The 12454-nt window shown below is 37.0% G+C and overlaps 1 protein-coding gene across 1 annotated transcript in view; it reads right to left on the bottom strand.

Moving 5' to 3' along the window:
* DYNC2H1 (dynein cytoplasmic 2 heavy chain 1) overlaps positions 1-12454 on the bottom strand; it is a 191520-nt gene that overhangs the window by 85582 nt on the left and 93484 nt on the right. Inside the window, exons 74-76 of the mRNA XM_050915780.1 lie at positions 11816-11947; positions 9545-9617; positions 3501-3661 (exon numbers count right to left, since the gene is read on the bottom strand). Of these exons, the coding sequence (XP_050771737.1) occupies positions 3501-3661; positions 9545-9617; positions 11816-11947 (366 nt within the window). The remainder of the gene's footprint in view (positions 1-3500; positions 3662-9544; positions 9618-11815; positions 11948-12454) is intronic.

Here is a 12454-nt window from a genome sequence, read left to right as displayed (position 1 = left end):
GGAAAAAATAATAACAACAAAATATTGTCATTAGTAGGACAACTTTCGGATGATTTAGCTTTTGAGTACCGCTCCTTAATCAAATACCATACCATGTTACATTTTAAAAGTCCAACATGTAAAGGATATTTAGAGATAAATACAAAAAGCCATGTGGCAGAGTAAGAAATACGCATTCTGAAACTTTCACAGCTACATAAGCTGGCAGTAGAATCTAAATCTTTGCAATTTGATGGGAAAAATATATTACATCAGTGCACATTCTAGGAAAGGAATAATTTCAAGAACTATTTAAAAGCAACATTAAACTTGACATTTTCCATTTCTATGCTAACCAGTGATCAGCTACATAAAACCTCCCCTCCCCTGAATATTTCAAATGACAGAAGGAAATAATGTTTTACAGAAAGGTATAAAGCATATTGGTACTGTGTATTAGGAATATTAGGAAACCACTTGCATCATAGAATAATTTGAGTTGGAACGGATCCTGGAAGGTCTCTAGTCCAATCTCCTGCTCAAAGTAGGGCAAGCTATGAAAGATCAGACCAGGACCTGAGGGCTTTGTCCAGTGGACTCTTGGGAACCTCCAAGGACAAAGACTGCACCGGGAAATCTGTTTGACTGTTCTCATGGTGAAAAAGTTTCTCCTTACATCCAGTCGTAACCTATCTCGTTACCATTTATGCCCATTGCTTCTTTCCACCATGCCTGATTGCGAAGAGTCTGGGTTCATTTTCTCAGTGACCTTCCTGTACATATTGAAAGGCTGTTATTAGGTCCTCACAAAGACTTCTCTGCTGGCAGGGCACAGTGCTGGTTCATGTCCAGCTTGTCATCTACAAAAACCCTCCAGTCCTTTTCAGCAGAGATCCTCTCCAGCCAGTCAATCTATTGCCTGTATCATTGCAAGGGTTTCTTCTTTCCCAGGGGCAGGACTTCACATTTCTTGAGTTCTGTAAGGTTCCTGTCAGCCAAGGAAAGCCAAGGAGAGTTGCGAGCTCATTGCTCGGTGGGGCAGGGCACACAGTGACAAGACACATGGAAAAGGTTGAGGTACTCAATGCCCTTTTAGTCTGAGGTTTCACTGCTGAGGCTTGTTCTCAGGCCTCCCAGGTCTCCCAAACCTACAAGCAGGAGTGAAGCAATACCCAGAGCAGAGACAGAGAGATTTAGGAATCACTCAACACACTTAGAAATAAAGAAGTCCACAGGATAAGATGGCATGCATCCAAGAGTGCTGGGCGGCCAGCTAATGTCACTCCTTGCTCTCATCTTCAAAAGGTTATGTTGATCTAGGGTGTCTGATGAAAAAGGAAAATGTCACATTTATCTTCAAGAAGGGCAAGGAGGAGAAAGATCTAGGTAATTACAGGCTGGTCAGCCTGCACTCAGTTCCTGGGAAGGTTATGGATCAAGTCCTCTTAGAAGCCATTTCTAAACACATGAAGAACATAGAGGTGATAAGGAGCAGCCAATATAGATTTACCAATCGCAAGTCATGCCTGATCGACTTCATTGCTTTCTATGATGAGGTGACAGCCACTGTGGACAAGGGGGTACCAGTGAATGTTGTATACCTTGACTTTATTAAGGCTTTTGACAGAGTCTCCCATATCCTCCTTATCACCAAGCTGGAGACATATCGGCTGGAGAAGTGAAAAATAAGATAGGCAGAAAAATGGGTGGACTGCTGGGCTCACAGGATGGTCAGTGGTGCAAACTCCAGCTGGCAGCCAGTAACTAGTGGTATCCCTCAGAGATCAGTACTAGGACAAATACTGTTAATGTCTTCATCAGTGACCTGGGTTGTGTGACTGGGTGCACTCTCAGCAAGCTAATGGATAACACAAAAGGGGGGGCAGGGGGGAGGGCGAGCAACCAATATGCTGGAAAGCAGTGTTGTTACTCACTGGACCTGAACAGGCTGGAGAAATAGGTTGGCAATTCACGATGTTCAACAAGGCAAATGCAAAGTCCTACACCTGGGATGGAATTACGCCATGCAATAGTACAGCCTAGGGTCTGCCTAGGAAGCAGCTTTGGAGAAAAGGAGGCCCTAGCGGACAACAAGTTGAATACGAGTCAACAATGGGCCCTTGCAACAAAGGCCAGTCCCATAATGGGCTGTATTAGTAAAAGCTTTCAGCAAGTCCAGAGAAGGGATCCTTGCCCTCTCTTTGGAACTTGTGAGACCGTATCTGGAGTACTGTGCCCAGTTTTGGGCTCCCCAGTACAAGACAGACATGGTCATACTGAAGTGACTCCAGAGCAGACCACCAACATGGTCAGGGCACACTGAGCGGGGTTTGTTTAGCCAAGCAAGCAGGAGACCTTCTTCCTGTCTACAACTACCTGACTGAAGAATGCAGAGAAGATAGAGCCAGACTCTTTCAGAGGCACATGGTGATAGGACATGAGTCAATGCACACAAGTTGGAACATGGGAAATACTGACTCAATATTAGGAAAAACATTCTCCTGTGAGAGTGGTCAAATACTGGAACAAGTCGCCCAGAGATACTGTGGGATCTCCATCCTTGGAGGAGGGACCTCCCCCCTCTGAACAGGGGGTTGAAGTAGATGATCTCCAGAAGTCCCTTCTGATCCAGGTTATTCTATGAATTTAACAGCTACAGTAAATTTCTTCTTAAAAGAAGTTGTTTTCAACACCTCTGCACAGATCCAATTTTGAAACAGACACAGAAAATATAAAGTGATTTCTTACACTACAATTCCTAATTAAAGTCTACTCAAGGAGAATTATCTTCACCCACTTCAGTTTTGTGTTGAATGCAAAACAGGGAAGAAGTTGTATACCATGACAAAAAACAACTGTTATATTGGCTGGGCAAACAATTTCGGTGTTGTATGCCTATTCCTGAAATCTGAGGGCTTTCCCGCATGGTTGATCTTAAACACTTTTTTAAAAAGACTTGAAATATAAGAGTTCTGTTCAGGAACTCCCATCAACAATTATTTGGTTAACATTTACTTGTAAAATTTGTCAAAATATTTCACAGAATTTCACAAAATACCAAAGTATTCACAAACACTGAACATCTGATTTATGTTTTCTGTTGAAGAAAGAAATATGCAAGTTCTATAAGCAGAGGAAATTATCAAGTCTAGTTTTCAGTGGTTCTGTTCGTATTTCGATTACTCCACACTAAAAAAGATAATGTTTCAGCATGTATAACAATTCTCAGTCTCTTTTGTTCTTTTCCATCTATCTTCTCATTTTTCCCTTCTCCAAGTTGGAGGAATGCCTCTTGTGTGGATTCTGCTTCTGTGAGGATCATTAATTGTGTCTCTCTTCTCCAACCCATTTTGCCAATGGAATCAGAAGTTAGTGCCGAGATGGGGGGGAACAACAAACACATAGACGCCAAACTATGCTTTTACATACTAACTTCCTTAAAAACCAAGGTAAAACAGATATGACCACTGCAAAATTTTACACATTGTGGGTTTTAATGATTATGCTTATCTAAGACTGACCTGATGGTAGCACTCAGTATTTCTTTCAACACCGGCAAGTTCCTGCAACTCTTGAGAAGGATCAGCACCAGGAGAAATAATTATCAAGATGGGCTCAATTTCCAGAGTCTCTTTATACAGACGTTTCAAATTCAGAGGTGACGGAGATAATTCTTTTATTCCTATAATTAGAATTAGAATTATTATGGAAATAAAGTGACTACACAGGATGGAGTGCTTCATTAACCACTTTAGAGGTCATCTGGCTGTCAAAGTTCTGTTCAATGGAGACCATAAAACTGGTCCTACCATGAGAAAAAAATCCTTACAATATGCAGGTAGAAGGCACCTTATATTGATAAGAAAAAGACACAAGCACCAAAATGGTGCCTGAACTTCCAGCTTGACAAATATGAACTGCAGTCTTTATTTAGAGTGTAGTCTTGAAGAAAACATACAAAAAGAGAAAAGCTGGAATATGAGAAGCTATGCTATTTGCAGTGTGTATGTCCACATGCAGAACCTCTCTCCTGTATTGTCCTGAGAGCCTTAATTATTAGACTTCGACTTTACGCAGTTCTTTGCACTACAATTACTTTAGTCTATTATTCGCTTTAATACACAACTTAAATGTCTAGAATGTTGACCTAGTATAGGCAAGGCATTTATACACAAGCCCAAAGCTATGTGTATAAGTGTACCATAAACTTAAACAGTGTTAACCACATATTTTCAATGCATCTTTACACTGGTCCTTAAATAGTGAAGTGTTAGGTGCAATGGCAAATCACAACATAAAGCAAGACAGAAGAGCCCAAATCAGTGACATCTATGCCACATCTACTAAAAGGCACAACACACATTTCCTTGAGGGCACAGTCTGCTTTCAGACTTGAGCTATTATCTCCACATAGAACAATACTATATAATTTGAATATAACAGGTCAGGTTGGCAAAGGTTAGTATGAGGTCTGCGTTCTCTGCATGTATCTGTACAGAGACTCTAACGGATGCAACTAAACAGATAAAATCACTATCAATCAAAATGCTTTAAAAAAATTGAATTAAACAAGACTAATATTGGAAAATATTTTCATTTTACATTCATTAGGCACGCAGAGGTAATATAAGCAGACATAAATATATAAACTGAGGCCATAAGGCAATTGATATGGACAGCTCCCTTGAGTTCTGCTGCTCACTGCCAATAAGCCCTAAACCCTAGAAGATCCATAAAATGACACTGAAATTAAAGTAGGGTTGTTCAGTGCTGGACTGAAGCATGCTCAGTGAGGAAGACTCTTCAGGGACTCTTAACTGTCAGAATCTCAAAAACGTCTGAAAAATATCTGCAAGTTGTTTCTCAATGAATCCTGCATTGGCCAAATTTGGATGCATTTTCAGAAGGCCTGAAAAAAGCTTACACTTCGAGTGAAAGCTGCCTGGCATACTAGCTTTCTAGTCGTTCCTCCAAACTGAGCTTATAGGAACATTTTTCACAAATACAAACTACTCCAGATTTAACATTCCCTTCACTAATATAATAAATGGAAATAGCTAAGCTATTGGTGGGGAAGGGAGAAAGAAAGAAAATAGATAAATTAGCTAAGAAAAAAAATTAAACTTGATATATAACTAGAGATTGGCTTGGTTTGTTTCAACTACAGTCATAATTCAAGCTACTTGAGTCACTGTAAGCAATAAAAGAAAAATATCAGGAAGTAGAACACAATAGCATTCTCTAGGGTAAGAATGTTTATTTTAGTTAGTTTATATGAAAGAGTGTTTACAATGCTGAAAATGGAAGACAGTATTATGCCTATAATTAGAAAATCCAACATCAAATGTTTCTTTTTGTGGATGAGGACCACAAGGAAGAGGTACTTGTGATGCGTTCTGATATTTGCGCTATAAACCACTGTCTTGCACCTTAAGTAAGTCTCACCTCATCAAATCCCTCTCTACCGAGTTGTGTTCACTGTAGCTATATTTCACTGTTGAATTATCAGAATATAAATGTTTCCATATTAATTTAAATATTAAAACATTACATAAAGCATTATTAGAACTTAATCACTAGCTACATAAGCAATAAAGATATATTGAGAACCTTAACACCAAATTTTAGATCAAAATTTGATTAAAAGTAAGGTTTTGGAAAGGTAAATTTTAAGTTTTATTAACTTTTATTTCAGTGAAGAAAATAATTTCGAAAATCTTCACTACTGTTTCAAATCCTATGAAAGATACAGCACTAAATATCTGTTGAAGTCAATAGGCAGCAGCAATACAAAAACCAAACGGAGATCTTTCTGACCGATAATTAACATTGTGGAATGGGCGTCATGCAATGCTGCAGACATTCATTATTACATGGAAATGCAGAACAGATGTACAAGGTCATATAACGCAAATCCATCGGGTCTTTTAAGTACTGTGTTACTACTTCCAGTTGAGAAACCCTGGAGACATACAACACTGGTCACTGCAAAAAGTTTTACTATAGGCTTGTGATGTTCTTATACTCTTGCATTGACATCTACTATTTGCCATTGACAAAGACAGTAACACGCTAGACAGACCTCTCTTCTTCACCTGTTCAACCATTCTTAAGTTCCTGTTCCTAAGACTGCTTTGCTGCTACAAACAAGTGCATGGAATATACTACAATCAAGATAAACCCAAGACTGTTGGCTGTATTTTTATTTTTAGCAGTGCAAGCAGAAGGCATGCAGATTCCTGAGAAGCTTAATTGATTAGGAGTTTTGATATCCTAGATAACTCTATGTTAACTGAGGACTAGTGCTTGGCCTTGCATTAACTGGGGAATAGAATAAAAGGCTATGATTGGGCAATAGATGAGTGTGTGTACACCTGCAACTTAAGTTATTATAATAACCTATTTATGGTAACGATGCTAACTTAAAAGAGGTGCAATTGTCAATGAGTAACTGCTTAGCCAAATATATTGTAGCACTCTTGAGATGCATCATTTAGAAAATTAATACAGTGTAAGTTTTCTTCCATAAAACAGTTTGGTTTTTTAGAAATTTGGACACAATGTTTAGAAAAAGCATAGCTATGCTGAACATGCTTTTTGTCTTAAGGAAGCTCAACAGAAGTGAAATATAGAAAAACTACAATACAGCCCTGTCCATTCCTGGCCATTACAGCCAGGATTACATTTAGAGAACCAAAGAAAAGGACTCCAGTGTTTTCAGGGTAAATCAATAAGTACTCATATTCCAGATAATAACTATGCAGTCAGAGTGGGAATTCCTGACAAACTTTTCTGCCTCCATGTTCCGTTCTGGCAGAATGTCTTAAATCTTACTATCCAAACTGACATCCTGACATGAGAAGAAAAAGCATATGTGAGAGCAAATTACTTTTCAGAAAATGTCTAAAGGGGAAGGGGGGGAATCAAAGGGGAAAAAAGAAAGACCTGACATATAAATACAAAGTTTGGCACAGGATGCAAACTTCACATTTTTTATAAACTGATGAAGCTTCCATAAAATTAATGGACAACTTTTCACAAAACTTCTCTACTAAAGTCAATGCAATTAAACCAATTTACAGCAGCTGGAACTTGAACTCAAAGTGCTTGTTAAAATTCCTTCTGTTGGTGATCTGTACACAGAGAAACAATGTACAAAAATATCAGTAAATGTATTATTACTATTAACAATTCCAATACAGAAAGCAGGAGAGGTTATTTTTTTTTTTTATTTTGGCAAGTAATTTTATTTTGGCCTAGATGCAATGTGACCATGAGAGCGCTGGTCTACTTTACAGAAAATGGTCTGCGAGAATAAAATACAGACTTGTTTAGCCTGCACTGATTTTCTTTCTGTGTATCTCTACTGCTTTTTTGAAGAATATGAATATGTAGGTAATTAAAATCAAGCCTCTTTAAATACTATTTCTGAGGTAGCCAGACTCAAAAAACTAAGTTAAAGTATATATGAAAAAAACCAACTCAATGAGTAATATGGAGTGATTTGGGAGTATGCTGTCAATATGATTTTTGCTAACATGGTGCATTTCAGTATAGCATGTAAAATAAAGAAATAAGCATACTTTGGGTGCCCACAAAATACATTTATAGAAAATTCTTATGAAGTTTGTCTTCAAAAGAAATTATTTTAATCCCCCTTCATCTATAAATTTAAAAATATATGTAAAAGATGAAAAAAACATATCTGGATAAAACAGAAGTGGAAGGCTTTCTTGTAGGCTATTACAGCTCTTTTGGAACTCATTTTTCTCACAGGAAAACAGCCAAAGGAGAATGGAAACATAACAGTTCCCTTTTGAACTAAGTGAAACAGTTTGTTTAAGAAGTTTCAGAGCAAGGACCTTGAAAAAGACATGGTAGAAAAAAATATGAAAAAAATATTCATACAAGCATGACGCCTTTTATTAGTTGGAAAGCACTATTCATGATTTATGACATGATCTCAAAATAAAATCTCACTGATATGCATGAAAAATCTTTGGATGAAACCTTGCCTACAAATGGAGTCAATGGTATTCTGCCTTCCTCAGTGAGGCTGTAGTTTCATTCACCAAAAACCATTCCCTTGTGGAATGCCTACAAGGAACTGGTATCAAGATAGACATAACCAATTTATGTAATACATTAAGATTTGGAAGACAGTGAGTGGGTGAATAAACTTATTCTGCATTCAGGTCTCTGCTGGGCTTTGAGCCACACGTACTGCAGATCACACTTGTTGTTTGATTCCAACAGGCAGCGACATTGTCAGTGTGGGTCCTGTACACTCACCATGATGAAAGTACCCTCTCTATCTACTAATATTGTTTGACAGAGCAGGCTAACCTTACTCCTGAAAATACCGGCCTTGGTGGCAGACATGGAACCAATCTGGACCAACAAATAATGCCCACAGACAGAGCATAAAGAGGGAGTAAGATAAACTCTCACACAAATGTCATTAAAAAGGTAAGAATCAGAGACCTAAACTCATACCTAATCTTATACTAGTAAGAAATGACATGTATGTCAAGAACTTAAAATTACCACAGTCATTGTTTTTTATATGTAACTCATCTATTGCATTATCATGCAAAATCACCCATCTCAAGATCATTCAAACTGCAGATCTTCACAAGTACTGGAAATGTAAGTCCAGCCATATTACCTTGGCAGCCTATGAGTTAATTTTCCAGGTTCATTTTCTACCACATTAAAAACAGCCTTTGCCACTTACATTTAAGGTCTTTACAATCTAGATCCTTTCCCTTCTGTTAATCCCATTTCTGTCCTGACACTACCACATTAACACCAACAAATTCTGCCTTGTCCCTACATAACACAGAGGGCAACTTTTAAAACTACAGTGTCCACCCCAATGAGGCACTCATAATTCATCTTCCATATGTGCATTGTCATTAACTGCTAAAAACTGACGGAAGGCTTTGGTGTACTGTATTGCAATATTAAGATTATTTGGAATATAAGTCCCAAACTCTGGATACAATAGACCTCAGAGAGGAAACAGACAGACTAGAACAAATAGACAATCGTAGTATTGAATCACTCTAAATCATGTGTATTTCTAAACAGACAGTAAAAATTGTATTACAGTCCAAGAGACTGACAAAAATGACTGAAAATATGAAACAATCTTTTGAGATCCAGTTTACAAAATCTCAAACCTAATGGTTTTTAAATGGTAAATGACTTTAAATGAAACAATATTTTTGGAAAATTTGTGTCTTAAGGAAAATGCTGCAGTGTAAAACTTCTAGAAAACCAGCTATCCTCCTTTCTTAATTACTCCAGTGTTCAAGAATTCATTAAAAGAATCTGACAGATCTTTTATTATATTTTAAATCACTATGCAGCATAAACCAAACCATTTTAAAAGCACTTTTTAATAGTATTTTACAAGAACAAAATCAGCAAATCCATTTACAGCATATTTTCAAATCCTAAAACTTAGGGATGCCATAAGAACTATAAAATAAAAGAGAAACATAGGACAAAAAAGTATTTAATTGTTGTGTGGAAATATCCTGGTGAAAAATTAACTTACCTAGGGTTTTACATGCAAAAAGAGCCATGGCACTCTGTAGCCTGTCTGGTCGGACAGCCTGGACCACAAGTACCTTAAAATAAAATATATTCAGGGAGAAGAGGGTAGATTTAGATTAGATGTAAGGAAGAAGTTCTTCACTGTGAGGGTGGTGTGTGGTACTGTGTGTGTGTGAGGTGTGAGCCTCAGGTTGCCCAGGGAAGTTGTGGATGCCCCATCCCTGGAAGTGTTCAAGGCCAGGTTGGATGGGGCTTTGAGCAACCTGGTCTAGTGGAAGGTGTCCCTGCCCATGGCAGGGGGGTTGGAACTAGATGATCTTTAAAGTCCCTCCCAACCCAAACCATTCCATGATTCATTCTATGAGATGAGTTTATAAAAGTATATTGTGACAATTTGAAAAGTAAGACTTTTCTAAGAAGGCTGAATTCTTTAAACTTCTCTTTAGAAGAAAGTTATTTTCTCTGAATATATAGAGCTATCTGATCATTCCTTTCCAAGATAATCTAATGTAATTGTTCTTTTGTAAGCAGCTTGTCCTATTAATAAAATCAGAAGATAGATCTACATCTAATGTCTATTTGTAAGCTGGAACTTTTTCTACAATGTTTTAGAAAAAAGGTAGCTATGTGGGTAGCTAGAATGACAGAAAGCAAACTTAGCTTTATACTGGTAATCTAAATTCTGTACATGTATTTAGGCAGTAACGTCCTTACTGGAATACTAATGTTTCTGATTTCAGTGCAGTAATACAATAAAATAATCAATTTTGAAAGAATTTCCTTTGTTTAAGCACACCTTTAGAGTTTTACATCTAACTTCTTTTTCTGAGACATTCTGACTTTCAAATCTCCTAGGTCTGCAGATGCTTTTACTGTTCTTCAAAAGACTACAGAACATAAACAGCTAATCAATTCAGATACAAATTAAATTAGCAGTTTCCCTACCAGGTACCTCTTTTTCAGTTAACTTCCTGCAAATGTTCAGTGCAGGCAACTGCAGGCAACTAATGAGACTTCAGTAGAAATGATTTGTTAAAATCACCACTCCTTCTCCTACCGCATTACTTGCAGACCTGTAAACCACAATTCTGAACCTACCATCACATTCCAGTTTCCAAGTCTGGAATATCTATTGTTAGTTTTGGAGGAAAAATTTAACTTCATTAAATTTTTAAGAAAGTACTACCTTTTAAGCTTGAGATTACACTAAGTGTTACTGCTCTATTTTTAAGTTTAACGTACAGTTTGAAAGAAACTAACTTATGAGTGGCATATAAATCTAACCAAGTAGTTTCAGTATATTTCAGCAACAGAAACATTCTTAATACTTTCTATGCAAGGAACTAGATACGTAATATGCTGATCATTCTAGATTTATTTTCCTATAAATGCACAATTTTTATGACAACACATTGCATACATAAGAATTGCTCTTCTGCCTTTCATCAAATCAAACATGACTTAGACAAATTCCTTTCCAAAATGGTTTGTTCCTAAATTCCATGCATGCTATTTTAGAAATTCTCCTCCTCCACAAAAACTCCAAATAGAGAGCCCCTAAGAGCCAACCAGCATGAAACTACATTGTCTTATGCCCCGTCCCTTCTTTGGACAGGCCTTCATTTTATACGAAGTGACTTCAAATGAAAAATCACAGCATCATTTGAAAGTAACGACACCCTTTCTTCCATAAACACAAGAGGGATCACATTTTTCTCTTCCAGAGGAGAAGGATCCCAGGGTGGAGGGAGGAACTTGCCTCTCCAACATTTTTGGTGAGTTCTTTAATGACCAAGCTTTCAGGAAGAGTAGTATTTCATGACGACTATTCTAAAAAGCAGTGGCTGCTACTGCGCTTTGTGGTTTTCAGTCAGATGTGTCAGTTTGCACATTTAATGATGAACTAAATTAATGACGCTCAACAAGCTGACAAATTCTGCAGTGACAAAGCAACCATGAAAGAATTTTAATACCTATTCATAAAATTAATTCTGTGAATATTAATAAAGAGCTTGTTACCTTACAGGGTATGCTCAGTTGCAGCCAATACACCAACACAAAAAAGACTCAGATAAGAGAGAACTAAATATGTGTTACAGGAAAAAAAAAAAAAATACTTAGACTAAATAAACTAGTTAAGCTGTAAGACAATGTAGATACTGTCACTGCTTATAATTCAACCAGGCCTGAAGCTTAAATTCCCAAGATGTAAAACTTACTTTCAATGCTGAACTCATAATTATTTTTAAATAATTTAATATGAAAAGATTACCTGCTGAAATAAGGAAATTCTTTTTACAACAGTAGATGGAAAGTCTTGTTCACACACAGAGCTCTGAGAAAAAGCGTGCCACAGACCTTCATCTTCAAAGCAAAGTGTCTGATAGAGACCTGGGAGAGAAATCTACGAAACAAATAATGTATATTTAACAAAGAAGAATAGCTATTTGGACATTGTATATTTTAATTGATTTCCAAATACTACTATGACCCTAAACCTGTCAATACTTGTGCATATCACATAATTCCATTTTATCCTCAGAGTTAAAGAAGAAAAGGGTAGGCTTTAAAATTAACCATTTGTTTAACTATTCCCTGTAAATGCTAAGTCTGTATTTGTTCTATATTTTTGTTCTTAAACTTCTAGGTTCTTTGGTTTTAAACTTTGGACTCTACCCAACTGTAGTCCTCTCCTTTAATCATGACCACATTCTTTTTCTATCAGTACATGCTACTGATTCACCCAGTTACTCATTTTCTGTTTGTATGTTTGTTTGTTTTTTAAAACCCCTAACAATCATGCTTGCCACACCATTATTGAAATTGTTCCTGATCCCTGGTGAAGAGAAATGAAAAATAATGAACTCTGGATTTAGCAGTAAAAGTCCTTGCCAAAGACCTGTCACGGTTT

The sequence above is a fragment of the Gymnogyps californianus genome, chromosome 1, assembly GCF_018139145.2.
Source record: "Gymnogyps californianus isolate 813 chromosome 1, ASM1813914v2, whole genome shotgun sequence".
Classification (NCBI taxonomy): domain Eukaryota; kingdom Metazoa; phylum Chordata; class Aves; order Accipitriformes; family Cathartidae; genus Gymnogyps; species Gymnogyps californianus.
The sequence above is the reverse complement of the archived record's forward strand: the minus strand, read 5'-3'. Positions and strand labels throughout refer to the sequence as shown.